At 65.8% G+C, this 14,716-nt stretch overlaps 1 protein-coding gene across 1 annotated transcript in view; it reads right to left on the reverse strand.

The window, feature by feature from the left end:
- The window catches only part of LOC123830698 (contactin-3-like), an 84,627-nt gene that overhangs the window by 19,423 nt on the left and 50,488 nt on the right, over positions 1–14,716 (reverse strand). Inside the window, exons 10-12 of the mRNA XM_045857226.1 lie at positions 12,058–12,208; positions 3,141–3,268; positions 2,393–2,568 (exon numbers count right to left, since the gene is read on the reverse strand). Coding sequence (XP_045713182.1) covers positions 2,393–2,568; positions 3,141–3,268; positions 12,058–12,208 — 455 coding nt within the window. The remainder of the gene's footprint in view (positions 1–2,392; positions 2,569–3,140; positions 3,269–12,057; positions 12,209–14,716) is intronic.

Genomic DNA, 14,716 nt, shown 5'->3' on the forward strand with positions numbered 1-14,716 from the left:
CCCTCCCCCCGGCTTCACCCCGCCCCCGGCTCCCCCCACGAGTCTGACGGAGGGCCAGCAGTGAGGGAGGGGGTTTGCCCACCAACACTCCTCCCTGCAGAGCTGTTCCGAGTGATTGTAACAAGAACCAAAAACCCCCAGGTCTGGCCCGGACACCCCCCTTCCCCTCAGCAGCCGAGTGTGAGCCCAGGAGGGCGCAGGCTGATCGGCCACGACCGCAGACCGGTCTCGGGGGCCCCCTCCCTGTCCCCCGAGTTCGCCGAAGGGAACAGAAACCAGGTGTGGTGTGAAGGAGGGTGATCATTAGACTATTTTCTGGTGAAAAGATTGATCTGAAATTTCAAAGTCCGTGTAAGAAACACAGTTTAACAATCACTTTTTACTGTTAATAAAAAAGTTCCTGATTTTGACGGCCACGTTTTAAATCGCCCCCAATGAACCGTTCATCCTTCCCTTCCGCGTTCATGGTCGCACCAGTTAGAGGGTGCCATGAAACGCCGTGTCTGGGAAAGTGAATGGGTTCCTTTCTGAAACTGGAGCATGAACCCTCAGCCAGCGTGACAACTTCAGCGCAATGACGGAAAGGCCAGTGAGTGCCCCCCCCCACTGCACCCCGGGCACGTCCCGCCCCCCGGCTCACTGCTGGTCAGCTCCGAAGCAGCTGAGCCTCACGGCTCCACCCCAACGGGAGGGAGAGAGCTGAGCCAAGGAGAAAACCAACCACTCTCCTTAAACGTGGAGATGTCACAGACACACCCACAGCCTCTGACACGGGGGAGACGCAGGCTGGGGGGCCCTTCCGTCTCGGGACAGCACTGAGCTCCGCGAGCAAAGGCAGGATCCTGGTGGTGGCCCCCCGCCCCGTGCACCCCCGTCTGCCTTCAACCCCAAGGCCAGGCCACTGCCGGCACTCCGGGCCGTGTGGCAGGAAACACCCAGCGGGCGGACACGCAGACACACGCAGACACACGCAGACACAAGCAGGGCGGAGGTCGTCTGCAGCTGGCAGTGGGTGGTGCTGGGCAACGGGCGTGAGGCCTCTTTTTGAAGGAATTAAAACACCCTGCAGTCAACGTGGGTGACAGATGCAGAATTCGGTGACTGTGCCCCCAACACTCGGCTGCTCACGTGGAGTGGCTGCTCCGGGTGGCACGTGAGTGACGTCTCAGGGACGCTGCTAGGGACACCGGCGCCCACACCGCAGGACCGGCCGGGACAGGCGGGGACCGGCCTCCTCCCTGTCTGGGGCTGTGTGGTCCCCCGGTCACTGCCCTTGTCAGACTCGCCCCCATTTCCGACAAGTGGTCTCTGCAGAGCAGGGAGCTCCCCGAAAGTCTGTAGCACTGCATGGCGGGAGGAGTACAGAAAATTCTAGAAACCGTGCGAAAGACGCAAGGAAAGGGGGAACAGACAGGCCAGTGTCGCAGGCAGTGGGAACCCGGGCTCCTGGGTGAGTCCGAACACGGGTCCCGGCTGCTCCGATCAGGTCGCGGCCGGCGGTGACCCCCGACCGGCATTGACCCCCGACCGGCGTTGACCCCCGACCTCTGCAACGTGCTGGTCGGGCTGCAGCCCCCAGGAGACGGCGCGTCACCAGCACCAGGCACTGCTTCGCGGTTCTCCGCAAAGTCTCAACCCCTCCTCGAAACTGCACTTTTGATTTGAATTTGTTTACTGACTGATTGGAGAGAGAGACAGATGGAGAGAAACATCAATTTGCTGCTCCACTCATTGACACATTTGTTGGTTGGCTCTTGCCTGTGTCCTGACCGGGAATCGAACCTGCAACCTTAGCGTATCCGGATGGTGGTCTAACCAACTGGCCTTCCCGACCGATTCCTGGTCAGGCGGGACCATCACGGAGGAGGAGACGACGGAGCACCGGACAGCATCTGTGTTCTGCTGGGGTCTCGATGACGGCTCTCCGCAGCCCAGTGGTGCCGGGCGGGTGAAGACACGTTTCAGACCCTCGGCCCGTGTGCCCGGGACACGGCAGTGCCGCCGCTCACGTGGGTGCCGCCGCGGGGCCCTGCGAAGGGGCCGGGACTCGCTGAGACCGAGGCGCTGCCTCGCCAGCCTGTCCTCGGGCGGCGAACACCGTGTGCACGGACGCCGTTCCTCCCGTGGGCGTGGGCGGCCCCCGACAGAGCCGCCCGGGACGGCGTGGTCTCGGTCGCCACGTTGCACTGGGACCACACGCTCCAGGTGGCGGCAGGCGAGCTCACGTCCAGGCGGTTCCGAGGACGCCGTTGGGTCCCGACAGACCTGGAGCCCCGGGTCACGCGGGCGACGGGCGTTTCTGGAGCCGCCCAGGCGTGCGGTCAGCGGCCTCTGCACCCACCGGGCCCGAGCCGCGCGTCCCTGGGGAGCGGGAGGGGGGCCCACGACTCACCCCGCCGACCTTCTCCAGGTGGGACCCGGCCCCGCCGACGTCCGCCAGGGCCCCGTTGAAGTACCAGGTGAAGGCGGCACGCAGCAGCGGGTCGTGCCGCGCCTGGCAGGGCAGGAGCACGCTCTCGCCCACGGCCACGTCCATGTCGGGCGGCGCCACCGTGATCCGCGTGGGCTCTGGGGCGACAGGGTTCGGGGCGGAGCGTCACCACTGCGCTATGGTGGACACGGCTTCCACAGGCAGACCGCTGGTCTAAGTCGGAGCGTGTGTGTTTGGACATGCACACGTATGGGCTGGTCTAGGTCAGAGCGTGTGTGGACACACACGTATGTGCTGTTCTAAGTAGGAACCTGTGTGTGTGGACACACACGTGTGCTGGTCTAAGTCGGGGCCCATCTGCCCCGTGAAGGCTCCCACGGTCTCCCCTCCCCACGGCCCCTCTCCCCGCTCCCTCCGCTCAGCAGCAGCAGCAGCGGCGTCTGCCTCCATGCCCTCCCCTCCTCCTCCGCGCACTCTCTCCACCACCTCCCCAAACCCTCCCAGTTCCCTCCCACCTGCTGGCTGCGCCCTCTCCTGCCCCTTCTTTCCTACACCTGCCCTCGCGCGTGCCTGCAGCTCGGCGGTGTCCCTCACTCGGTCTCCGCTCCTTCTCTCCGCGACTCGCCAGCCCCCTTCTCCACGGGGGCCGGCCCGCTGAGAGCCCCTCCCCCCCGGGGGGCGCCCCGCAGCGCCCCACACGCACGCCCACCTGTGACCACCAGCCGCGTGGAGTCGTTGGCTCTCCCGAACCGGTTTTCCGCGAAGCAGGTGTAGGTCCCCGCGTCTGCCTTGGTCACGTTGGCTATCCTGAGGCCTCCGTCTTTCAAAAGAGAAATTCTAGAGGAAACGCAGATTGGACCGGTGAAGGCACGGCAGCCACATTTCCCCCGAACACGCAGCAAGGTTGTAAGCACAAGCGTTGCCTCAGGCTGGCCCTTTCAAGGCCGGAGGCCAGCTGTCGCCTTCAGGAAATGGAGACAAGGAAACCACGATTCCCCCCCGCGCACCTGCCAGGGCTCCGATTCCCACCGCCCCGCCCCCACGCCCCGCCAGCACCTGCCCCAGCGCCACTGGACGGTGGGCCTGACCCGGCGGAGTCTCCCGTCAAGTAAGTGTGAAACACTCTCCGAAACACACGCTGTGGCGGTTGGGAGAACGCAGAACGCAGATATGAGACGATTTATCTTCAGCTGGAAACCGCGTACGAGAAATAAGAAACCTGCTGGCCTTTCCTTAGGAGCCTGGGAGAGGCGTGCGCGGCCCGAGAAAACCCACTTTCACGGGAGAGCGCTGGCGTGGTCGCCGGGGGCTTCTGCGCAGGAGCCAGGCTCCCGGTCGGGCTCCTGCGGCCCTGGCATCCGAGTCATCGGCCAGGAACCCGCGGGCGCCGGGCGCTGCGAGCCCCCTGCCGGGGGACAGGCCCCGGGCAGCGCAGGGGGACCCTCCCCCTGCAGGTGCCCAGGGGGGCTCCCGCCCCTGAGGCCTGCTCTGGGGACACGGTGGGGGGGGCACACCGGGGGTGGTGGCCGCAGGAGAGCCTCTCAGGATAGGCGTCACTCAGGCTGAGAAGCAAGAACGAGGAAGGGCGCCCGCCCGCCCGCCCGCAGCCCCACCCGAGAATCCCTGTCGCCCCTCGCCGCCCCCTTCACTGCTTCCCCTCTCCTCTGACTCCGGCATCGGCAGGACCCGCAGCAGCGCCTGGGGCTCAGCACTCCTGCTTGTCAAGGGGGCCGACCGTGTGGAGTGCTGAGCATGAGAGGGGGAATCCCGGAGGCCGCTGTCCCCCAGCCTGCGTGCCGGCTTCACGGCGACTGTCCGGCGTGAACTGAGCCGCCAGGTCACGGCTCTGCGCCTCGGGAGCCCAGTGGGGGCGGGCTCACCCTGACGGGACGGCCGGGTGGGAACCAACACGGCCACTTTGGGCTCTGCTCTCTGAGTATGTCTCCTAAGAGACGGACGCTACGATCGGCGGTGGGAGAAGCACCCACAGTGCAGGGGTAACCGGGGCGATCATGGCAGGTGTGCAGGGCAAAGGGAAGTCGGTGGAAGGCACCAGAACCGTGGACACTGGGCGGTAACAGCCCTGAGGTCAGAGGCCGCCGGCTCCGAGGAGAAGGGTGTGGGAACCCTCATCTCTCAGCCGCCCCCTCTGGGCTTTCCTCCCCAAAACTCGGCTACGTCAGCCGCGTGATTTACGGGCTGGAAGATTTCAAGGACAAGGGCAGCAGAGAAGGCCCGGCAGTCGGGGACCCTGCGTGGGTGAGCGCCAGGCCACCGACACACCCCACGGGACAGGCACCGGGGTCCGAGCCGCGGTGTGGCGCGTCTCGCAGCCCACGGACAGTCCTGCACGTCCGTGACCATCAGCAACCAAGGGGCATTGTCACGACTTCCGGGACACCTTTCCGGGGCTCGCCCATCGGGACAAACGCGCCGGGAGCCAGATTTATGGCGACAGAGACGCGGTGGTTTCCTTTCTGAAATGAACCGAGATCCGAAAGGCCCCTTAAAGGACATTTCTTGTTTTAATGGTTTTACAAAACTATGCTCCTGAGCAGTGCGCGAGACCCAGGCAGCAGCCCGTTGGGAACACAGTCAAACCCTCGTGCAACAGACAACCTGCCGAGACTGTGAGTGCCCGGGCTCGCGAGGTGGTGAAAACAAACGTTACTGGGAAACCCGTCTGGACGGCTCACGCACAGCGAACCTCAGAGGGAACGCTGGTTTAGGTCCAAAGGGGCCCCAAACTAGACACTGATGTTCTCTGCCCTGTGATGGGCTCACAAGTCAGACCCTCGAGGGTGGCAGCGCCAGCTTCGTTACCTGCCCTACATCGGGAGCCGGCGCAGACCTGCCGCCCCAGAGCCGGGCATGTGGGGCGCGTGGGGCCAGCCCCCCCGGCTGCATGGACGCCTGGGGCCACTTCCCTCCAGGCGGGAGCCAGACCCTGCCTCTGGGGGGGTGGGGGGGGTCAGAGCCCCGTCACTGCAGGGCTGCCCCCTTCCTGGGCCCACCGCCCCGGGGTGCAGCTCACCTGCGACAGCACGGCCAGGTGCACTGTGCCAGCCGGCACCACGCCCAAACGGGGAACCTCACCAGCTCAGGGACCCGGAAGGAGCGGGTTTGGGCTGCTGACACGGGACATGACCTGGGAGTCAGTTCCACTGCGAGGTCATTAAAAACACGTTCATGGAACATCAGCTAAGAGAAGGGCGGTCTGTCTGTGGTTCAAGGGTTCCGGGTCCCCGCGTGCTCAAAGACGCCCGTGGGTCTCGGGCCACGCACTACCTTTCAGGGGCCACTGCCTTGCGAGGTGCACCCCCCAGCAGGCAGGCGTGCTGGCCCCCCCGCCTGTGGCCAGGAGGACTCGTGCGCCCCTGACCGCTGTGTCCCCCGGCGCCGTGGGTTGTGGAACCAGCTCCTCTGTGAGCGGAAGGCTCTGGGTCTGCACTGAGGGTGCGGACCGTGGGTGCATTTTTTCCCCTGGAGCAGCTGCAGGCATCAATTGTCGGGTGTTTTTAAAATACTGTGAACTTCCCAGTTAAGTAAATTAACACATAATATGAAAACTTAGGTGCCTAACAAAATCTTAAGTCAGAGTTTAAGATGTCTCTTTCCTTAGCATTTGAGTGTCGAAGGCTGGGTAAACACTTTTTTCAGAAACAAAATCGATTCTCATACATTCGAACTCAGTTACAGGGGTTTTCGGGATCACAGGCCCACGAAGGGCCGAAGGCTCTGGTCTTCCCACGGAAACCACTCACCCACGACGGCTGCGTGAAGACAGAACTGCAGAATACGACAGAGAAGACCGGGCAGGGGGAAAGTCCAGCCACACAACAGAGTTTCTGAGGGTGTCAGGCAGCGAGAACCCCCACTCGGTGACGGAGCCTGGGAGCGTGCACAACAGGCCGTGAGCCCCGGACGGCTCCGGCGTCGGACGTGCCGCGGCCGGGCCCCGAGTCCGTCCCTAAGTCTGTCCCTCCATCTGCCCTCTGTCAGTCCCCCCATCCCTCCATCCGCCCCGAGTGCAGCCGAGGGCTGCAGGAGGGGGCGCGCACACCAGAACAGCACTTCTCTGCTGCTGATAGGAAGCCTCAAGTAGAAATCTATAGAAAAATCAATCTCATACGTTTCTGAGGAGCAGCAGCAGTGAATTAAATAAGAAAATGATAGGTGCGTGGGGAGAGGTGCAGGAAAGACTCCTCCACAAATGCCTGCGGGGTTCTTACCGTGCCCTGCGCGTTCTGGGAAACCAGAGGGGTGAGGAGGCGCCCGACCCGGGGAGACCGAAACCCACGGGGACCCGAGTCGCGCAGGCGCATCCGACCGCCCGCTGTGACCGCCGGCGGGGGGCTGTGCACCTGAGCTGCCCCCTCCTTCCCTCCACGGCGCCCTCGGTCCCGCCTCCGAGAAGCCGCCGACCCCCAGCCGCCCCTCGCCGGCCTCAGGGCGCCCTCCTGTCTCTTCAGCCCTCCGTCTACGCCGCAGCCTGTGCCCGCCTGGCCAGACCCTGACGCAGCCGGCGGTCGCCCCTCCACCGACGCCGGTTCCCTTCCCGGTGCAGCCATGATTTTGTCCTGGTCCCCGAGGGCCCCGTGCCTGGACCTGGCCCGTCTCATCCTCAATTCCTGTCACGGCCCTTCTGCACACGGCGTCGGGGACACTGCGGTCCTCAGGCACTTGGGGTCCCCCCTGGCTCCGGAAGTCCGTCCTCTCCCCGCCCAGGCCTGGGCTCCGGCCGCAGCTCCTCCTGGAAGTGGTTCTTCCAGCCCTCGGCCTGGCCTGTGGCTGCCGACCTTCCCTCTCGCTGCCCGAAGTCACGTCCTGCAGGAAGCCGTCCTCCAGACGCCCGACGTGAGTGTCCTCCGGGCCCCTCTGTGCCCCTGGGTGCCTGCCCCCACCGAGTGCGGGGCTGCGCTCCCCACGGTGGCCTCGGCCCATCCCCCGTCGAGTGTTCGCTGTCCTGGGACCCGGGGAGTCTGGCTGCCACGGGGATTCTCCGGGAGCCGAGGGACCCACAGGAAGGGGGGTCTGCACCTGCCCGGCCCGGGGCTCAGCTCCCAGCTCACTGGCTGGAGTCGTCTCCATCCGGGGGAGACCTCAGCCGAGCTTCCTCACCTTCCTCACCGTGTGGGACCCTGACCTGGCCGCACCTGGGAGAGACGCGCCCTTTCCCCTCGGGGCTATGCAGCCCCTTGTCCCTCCCCTCTCACCTGTTTGTTCGCCTGCACCGACAGACCCTTCGAGATGCAGCCCCGAGGTCACTGCCTCCTGAGGTCGCTGCCCCTCCCTCCGCCCCCCACCAGGGCCGGGACGCAGCTTCTCCTTGCTCTCCCCACGGGCCCCGTGTGGACACCCCGACTGCGGACAGCTGGCAATGTCCGGACTCCTGGAGGCCATCGCTAACAGCATCCCCGTTCTCTCCCCAGGTGACCCGGTGCACAGAACTCCGCGGTGACCTGGGTGCAGCTGGCAGCCGGGTGGCCCGCATCCCACGCAGGCTGTGGGGCCCCGGGAGGGCGGTGCTGGATCCCGCTCACGTGCGCGCTGCCGGTGCTGGGGGTGGCCCCCACACTGCAGGAGGACGGGACGAGTGAGTGGACAGCGTGGGCACCTCCCTGCAGACAGGACGCAGGACTCGGATCGCTACCCAGCCAGACCTGGGTCCTGACCCAGGGCCTCACATGCACGACGCACAACCCGCGCTCCTTCTGGAAAGGCCGGCGGTTGGCGGTAAACCGGGAGGGAAGGGGGCGGGAGGCGTGGAGGGCTCGCTGAGCCACGCGCCGGGGGCCTGAGGCTGGCCCGACGCACACCGGTCACCGGGAGGGGCAGCCGGGCACAGGAGGGAGGGGGAGGGGACGCGCAGGGGCGGGCAGACAGGGAGCGGTGACCAGGATGTGTGAGGGACAGCGGGTTCCTCTGAGAGGAGGGAGACAGAGAGGGAGGGGCCAGGAACCGTGAGGCGGCGGCAGTGGCAGCGGGGGGGGCACAGAGGGACACGGCTCCGAAGACGACGGATCCCCCCTCTCCGGCGCAGAGCTCTGGGGAGCGGGGCGGGGGGTGCCGGGCCGTCCCAGCGCCAGCTGCCCTCTCTCCGCCCGGTCTCCGCCGACAGGTGCAAGTTCAGACTCTGCCCCGAGCGAATCTGGCCGAGCAGATGGCCCCACACCTCCCCAACGTCCAAGGGCCCCGCGGGGAGCCCTTCAAGGCGGTGAAGCCGCGCGGGGAATCGGAAGGGGGTGGCGGCGGAACTGCGCGCACGCGGCTGTGCGGGGAGGCCCAGGTGTCTGCGCTGAGTCTCAGTCACCTTCCCTGCTTGCGGCTGCGGCTCTGAGCGTCTTCTTCCCACGTCAGCGGGGCCGCGCCCACCCCGCGGTGGCCGAGGGCGGAACCGTCCCCTCGTCCCAAACCTCACGCCCCGCCCCCCACGGGCCTCCCGCCCGCCCCGCCCAGCGGCGGTGGCTCTTCCCTGTCCCCCAAGCTGCGCCTGGCCCAGGCGTGTCGCAGAAGCAGGGTCCCACGGCCTGTGATGCTCGCTGCCTTGTGGAAGCCGACTTCTAACGATATGCAAAACGATACACGGAGAACTGGTCGCATTTTTCAAACCTGGTCCGCATCGTGGTTACTAGCAGTTGGAGGAAATGCGGGCCATTTATCTCCCCCTTTTAAACGCATTCAGACGTCCGCCGTGTTAAATGCCGCCCAGAACGCAAAACAAGCCGAGGCCCCCGCGAGGAAACACTCCCCGGGACAGGCGACAGCACGCGAGGGACAGCGCCCTCTCCGGAAATAACCGGCTGGTGCGTTTCAGATAGCAGGGGTGGCGCAGAAAAGCTAAACGTTCTGTCCGACGTGCCGATGGGCGGCGCGCTCTCCCTGCGCACGGGGCCCGTTTGCATTCTCTGGGGCCTTTTCCGAGTCGCTCCGCTGGGCGCAGGGAAAGCACCCCCGAGTTCGTTCCAGCCTTGAGGACGGGGGTTCGGGGCCACGCGCAGACGCGCAGGGCCCTGCGTGGCTCAGAGAGCCTGCTCCCCGCTGGGGGGGGGCGCCCCTCTTCCTCCCAGTAACAGAGAAAACACAGAGCAAAGATGACGACGACGATGAACCCCGACACGGCAAAACCAGCTTGCTCCCTGCTGGTGAGCGCCATGTCCCAGCTCAGGCTGCCCGTCCCCCGGGGGCGTCACGCGGACCTGTGACCTGAGAGGACAACGAATCCGTCGCTTGTGAGCTGGGGCCGCCAGACACTGGGACGGGACCTCCCCTGGTCTGTGTTTCGTTCCCGTCCGCTCCGGGGGGAGAGGTGGACCCTCCCCGGGGCCCCGGGTGCGGACTGACAGGCAGCTGCCAAGACGGCTCCGTCATCCACGGCCTGGTGCCTCCCGCCGCCGCCGCCCACCTGCTCGCCGCACCTGCACCCCACCTGCGGCTCCGGCCTCGCCCCGGAGTCCCCGACTCCGTCAGCCTCTAGCGGCACAGAGACGTCCGGCTGGGTCTCCGAGGGGCGTCTCTGACTCAGCCAGCCGCAGCCTGTCCGGGGCCTGGGTGCCTCGTCCTGCTCCCTCCGCCCCGCCCGGCCCCGTCTGCCTGAACAGGTGGGCCCCCCCGCGCACCCCCCCCACCGGGGCCCCAGCCGGACACTGAGGACTCACCCCGCCTTCCTGCTTCAAACCCTCAACCAGACCTGCATGGATGTGCTGCCAGTTCAAGTCCCCCCCCCCCCCCCCCCGTTCCCACCGCCTTCTGTTTACTTCAGGCTGCAGTTTGCCCCTAACTGGGCCCCCACCCCTCCCAGGCCCCCCACCGCCGCCACCTCTGTGGTGCTTTTGAACAGAAGTTGGATCCTCTGGCTTGGCCACGTGGACTTCCGCTGTCGCTGCCGGTGGCTGCGGAACTAGGTCCAGACCCGGCAGTTCGGCAGCCAGGCCTCTCAGCGAGACCCCTCTCCGCCCTCGGCCCCTCCCACGGCCCCTCCCACGGCGCGTCCCCGTGGGGGCAGGAAGCCTCTGTCACTCGGATGCCCAGGCTGCCCTGCCCGGCCGCTTCTCCGGAGCCTCCCTGGGACGCCACCTTCCCTGGACCGCCGGCCCTCTCGGGGAACCACTGAGCACCCCGGGGCAGCCCTGTGTCGCCTCCTCAGACCCTGGGAAGCTGGGCACAGCAGCATGGACCTCTCCGACGGTGCCGGGCCCACCTCGGGCACAGCCGGAGTGCCTTCAAAGGCGTGACGACACTCGTGCGGAGGGGCCGGGGGCGCCACTTGCAGCCGAGTGCTTCATCTGTCCCCGGGGCAGCCTTCGGGAGACGGGCCTGGAGCTAACCCCTGCATCACCGGCTCGCTCCAGAGGCGCTCTCCGCCTGAAAGCAGCCACTCCGGTGTCTTCCACTCGGCTCTGCAGTTTAGGGGTCTCGGCGCCTGAGGTCCCCGTGACAAAGCTGGCACCACACTGCAATAGATGCTCGCGGCCCGGGAAGGCAGTAATTACCCGAACGCACCGTGTGACTGACACGGGGCGCGGGGTAGCGGCCCCCGTGACCCCACAAAAACACTGAGCTCTTGGGTATTCTCTTCTGGCTTGAGCTCTGAAGGACGCTATAGACAGGAAAATCAGACAGACAGACAGATGTGGGGACAGGTGGACGGACAGATGGAGAGGCGCGGACACATGTGTGTGTGTATCCGGACACACCCACATGACCCATTCACACATTGGCCTAATCGCAGTGCATTGGCTGCCAGCAACCCTCACCGGGGGGAGGCTGGAGAAGGCTCTCACACTCATCACGAGTCTCTCACTCACTGAAAACCCAACTTCATCCCCAAAACCGCCACCACCGCCGACGAAGACACCCCACAGCACCCGTGCGTCCCCAGTCTGGCCATCGGCACCCTGCCGGCCACCTGTGCCTTCTCTCCTGTTTTCCAGGGTGTCCCTGAGTTCATGTCCCCCAAACGAGCTTCTTCGGAACAGGCCCCTCCATCGCCCCAGCGGCGTCTCGCCCGCGGCCGGGCGGGGGACCTGTCTGCGCCCAGGGGCTCTGCGTGGGGACGGGTGCAAGGGAGCCGCAGTCCCGGGTTTGGAAGACGGACGACTCTCGTCCGGAGGGGATCGCAGAACAACGCAGCCCCTGCCGTGGAGGTGCCGAGAGGCCTCACGTCTCACCGAGACGCCCTTCCCTCCTGAGCACCACGCACTGCGGCGGGTTCAGGACGAATCAGGGAGACCTGGCTGGAAATGGAGCCGGGAGCCCTGGGGGGACTCTGTGGGGCCCGGCCACTGGGCCCCAGCCGGGAGGGCCGGGCCCACGGCCGGAGGGAGGACACACTTGTCCTCCCAGCAGGACCCTCGCCAGCGGGGGGGCGGCAGGCCGCCCCCAGCCTCCCAGGGGCTGCCTCCACCTGAGCCCTCCCCAGCTCCTGCTCTCGGGGGGCCGAGCCGCCGGTACCCCCCACACCTGGACTCCTGGACAGTGCACCCCGCTCATCCCTGCCTCCCAGGACATCCCGGTGCTGCTCCCCAGCAAACCCGGGCTGCTGGCCGAAAAACCGGAACGACCGGCCTTGGGCTGTTCTCGGGTGACAGGTCTCTCTGGGGGGGTGAGGGGGCTGGGGCAAGTACCTTCCATTGTCCCGCAGGGCCACCTCGCCTCTCTTCCAGGAGGACCGGGCCCGGGGCGAGGCGCGGGGCCGGCAGTCCAGGGCCACCTCGCTGCCCACCTGCGCCTGGGCCAGCTTCCGCATGGGTGCGCTGGAGAAGTCGGGGGCGGCGGCTGTGGGGGAGGAAGAGGAGGGAGAGGAGGAGAGAGGAGGAGGCTGGAGGTCTGGCCCCAAGGGTCTGCGTCCCGCACACCTCGCAGGGGGCTCTGGGCGGCCACCCGTGAAGCTTCTGGGTGACGGACGGACAGACGCCCCCCAGGGCGGGTCTGCCTGACCCGGGCGCCACACACTGCGTTTCCGCAGCCCACCGGTCCCCGGTGCGGGGTTCTCCGCCCACTCCTAACCCTGGGGGGACAATCAGGTCACGTGGAAACCGCAACCGTTTACTGGGAGCTTGAAGTGGCTCTACCCTGAGTCTACAAGAGTTGAACACATTCGTCAGAGGACCAGAGGTGTCTCCCCCGTGTCACCGAGGCGGCTGCCGCGGCTCCAGGCTGGCCCCTCGGCCCCGCGTCGCGCACGGAGGCCGGGTGCCGCCTTCTTCTCTCACATGAATGTCACCGAGATCCGCCACAGAGCGGCCCCGTGAGCCCCCGGGTCTGGGGAGCGCATCACAACGTGCGTCCTCACAGGCAGTCACAGCGTCACCCGGACACCGTCACCTGGATCACCTGGCACAGACACTAAGTTTGTAGGGACGTGTGAGGGACACTGATCTGGGAGCATCTGCACATTCGTCATACGTAGGGAGGGGGCCGCGCTGGAAGGACATCACACTTTACCCAGTAACTGGTCCTCCTCGTGCTGCAAGTGTGGGGGACAGTTAGGGGCCTAGTGCGTTTCCCAGGCCACCCAAAGCTCTGTCTCACGGCCAATCACAGGGAACGCGACTTATTTTTGGTAAGTGGAGACTGCACCACGATTTACACCGTCGACAGGACGGTCCACAGAGAAGGCACCTCCAGAGGTTGTCTGCCTTAAAAATGACGATTCTGAGAGAATCAGTTTTAGTTAAACAAGCCAAAAGGACCTTTATGTTTCAATTAAATAATAAACATATCTGGCATTTTTCCCCAATAAAAGGCCACGCGGTGTGTAGGGTAGGGACGCACTGTGCCTGTAAGGTTAGGTTAACACGAGAGAGCGGCCACACCTGGACCTGAGACTCCCACGTGAACTCCTGTCCCCGGGCTGCACCCCTGCCAGCTGGGGGGCACAGGCCAGCTTCTCAGCAGAGGGTCACCCTCCAGGTGCCGGGGACATACGTCTGTCCTCCAGACACTGGGGCTGAGAGACCCGCTTTTGTTAAGTCAGGATTTTTCAAGGTGAACTTGACCTTTGGGGCTGGGTCGTTTGCCAGGACAGCTGTCCTGCAGGTGTTTCTGTAGGACACTCGGCAGCCTCTCCGGCCTCAGCCAGGACACCGGCCAGCGGCCCTCTCCTCTGCCCACTACGGCAACCAAACACGTGTCCAGTCACTGCCCCCGGGGGCAGCATCGCCCCCAGCTGAGGAAGGCCATTCAGACGCATCATGACCCTCCTTCCTTCCGGCTCCAGGACGTGCAGGCTGGGGCGGGCAGGGGGGCGTGGCCCACTCATGCTCCGTGGGCCAGCGACAGGCAGGCCTGAGGCTTCCATCGGAGCCATTAGGAAGCCACCTCTGTCCCCTGGACCGACCGCGGTGATGCCCGTGCGTGGGGAGCAGCATTCAGCACCGGGGCACGCAGCGACGTGTGGGTCTGGGATCGGGTGCGCTCAGGTCCAGACACTTGTTTTCAACACGTGGGCCCGCACTCCAGCCACTCTCCCTTCCTCCCTCCTTCCCTTCCTTCCCTCCTCCCTCCTTCCCTCCCTTCCTTCCTCCTTCCTTCCTCCTTCCCTTCCTCCCTTCCCTCCTTCCCTCCCTTCCTTCCTCCTTCCTTCCTCCTTCCCTCCTTCCTTCCTCCTTCCTTCCTTCCCTCCTTCCTTCCTCCCTTCCTCTTCCCTCCGTCCCTTCCCTCCTCCCTCCTTCCTTCTTTCCCTCCTTCCTCCCTCCCTCCCTTCCTCCCTCCCTTCCTCCTTCCTTCCTCCTTCCTTCCTCCTTCCTTCCCTCCTTCTTTCCTCCCTGCCCTCCTCCCTCCCTCCCTTCCTTCCTTCCTTCCTTCCTTCCTTCCTTCCTTCCTCCCTCCCTCCCCCGACTCCCACTTGTGTCACGCTGCACTTCACTCTCAGTTGCAGCCAGGTTTTCAGTCCTTCCCAGCGCAAAGCGTTTTTCTGGCCAATCCCCCCCGGGGCCCGAAGTGCAGGAAGAAGGGCAGCGCCGACTTCCCGCTGCTGAGCCGTCGCTACGAAACGCTGCGTCGCACCCGGCTGGCCGCTGCCAGCAGCCTCACGGGAGAAAAGGCAGCTGCGGTCAGACCAGTGAGAGACTCGCTGGAACCAGGGGCGTCCCCCGGCAGCCCAGCCGCAGAGAACGCCAAGGTCACACGCTCCCTGGAAGGGGACACTTCGAGTGACAGGGGCGTGGGGACAGGAGGGGCTGCCGTCCGAGCTGGGCTCCCCAGCCGCGGCCTCCTGCGGCCGTGACCCTGCCCTCCTTAGGAGTCACTGGGGTGCACGCTTGGTCGGGAGCCCCGACAAAC

The sequence above is a fragment of the Phyllostomus hastatus genome, unplaced genomic scaffold (assembly GCF_019186645.2).
Source record: "Phyllostomus hastatus isolate PE091 unplaced genomic scaffold, TTU_PhHast_1.1 phas_scaffold_129, whole genome shotgun sequence".
NCBI lineage: Eukaryota > Metazoa > Chordata > Mammalia > Chiroptera > Phyllostomidae > Phyllostomus > Phyllostomus hastatus.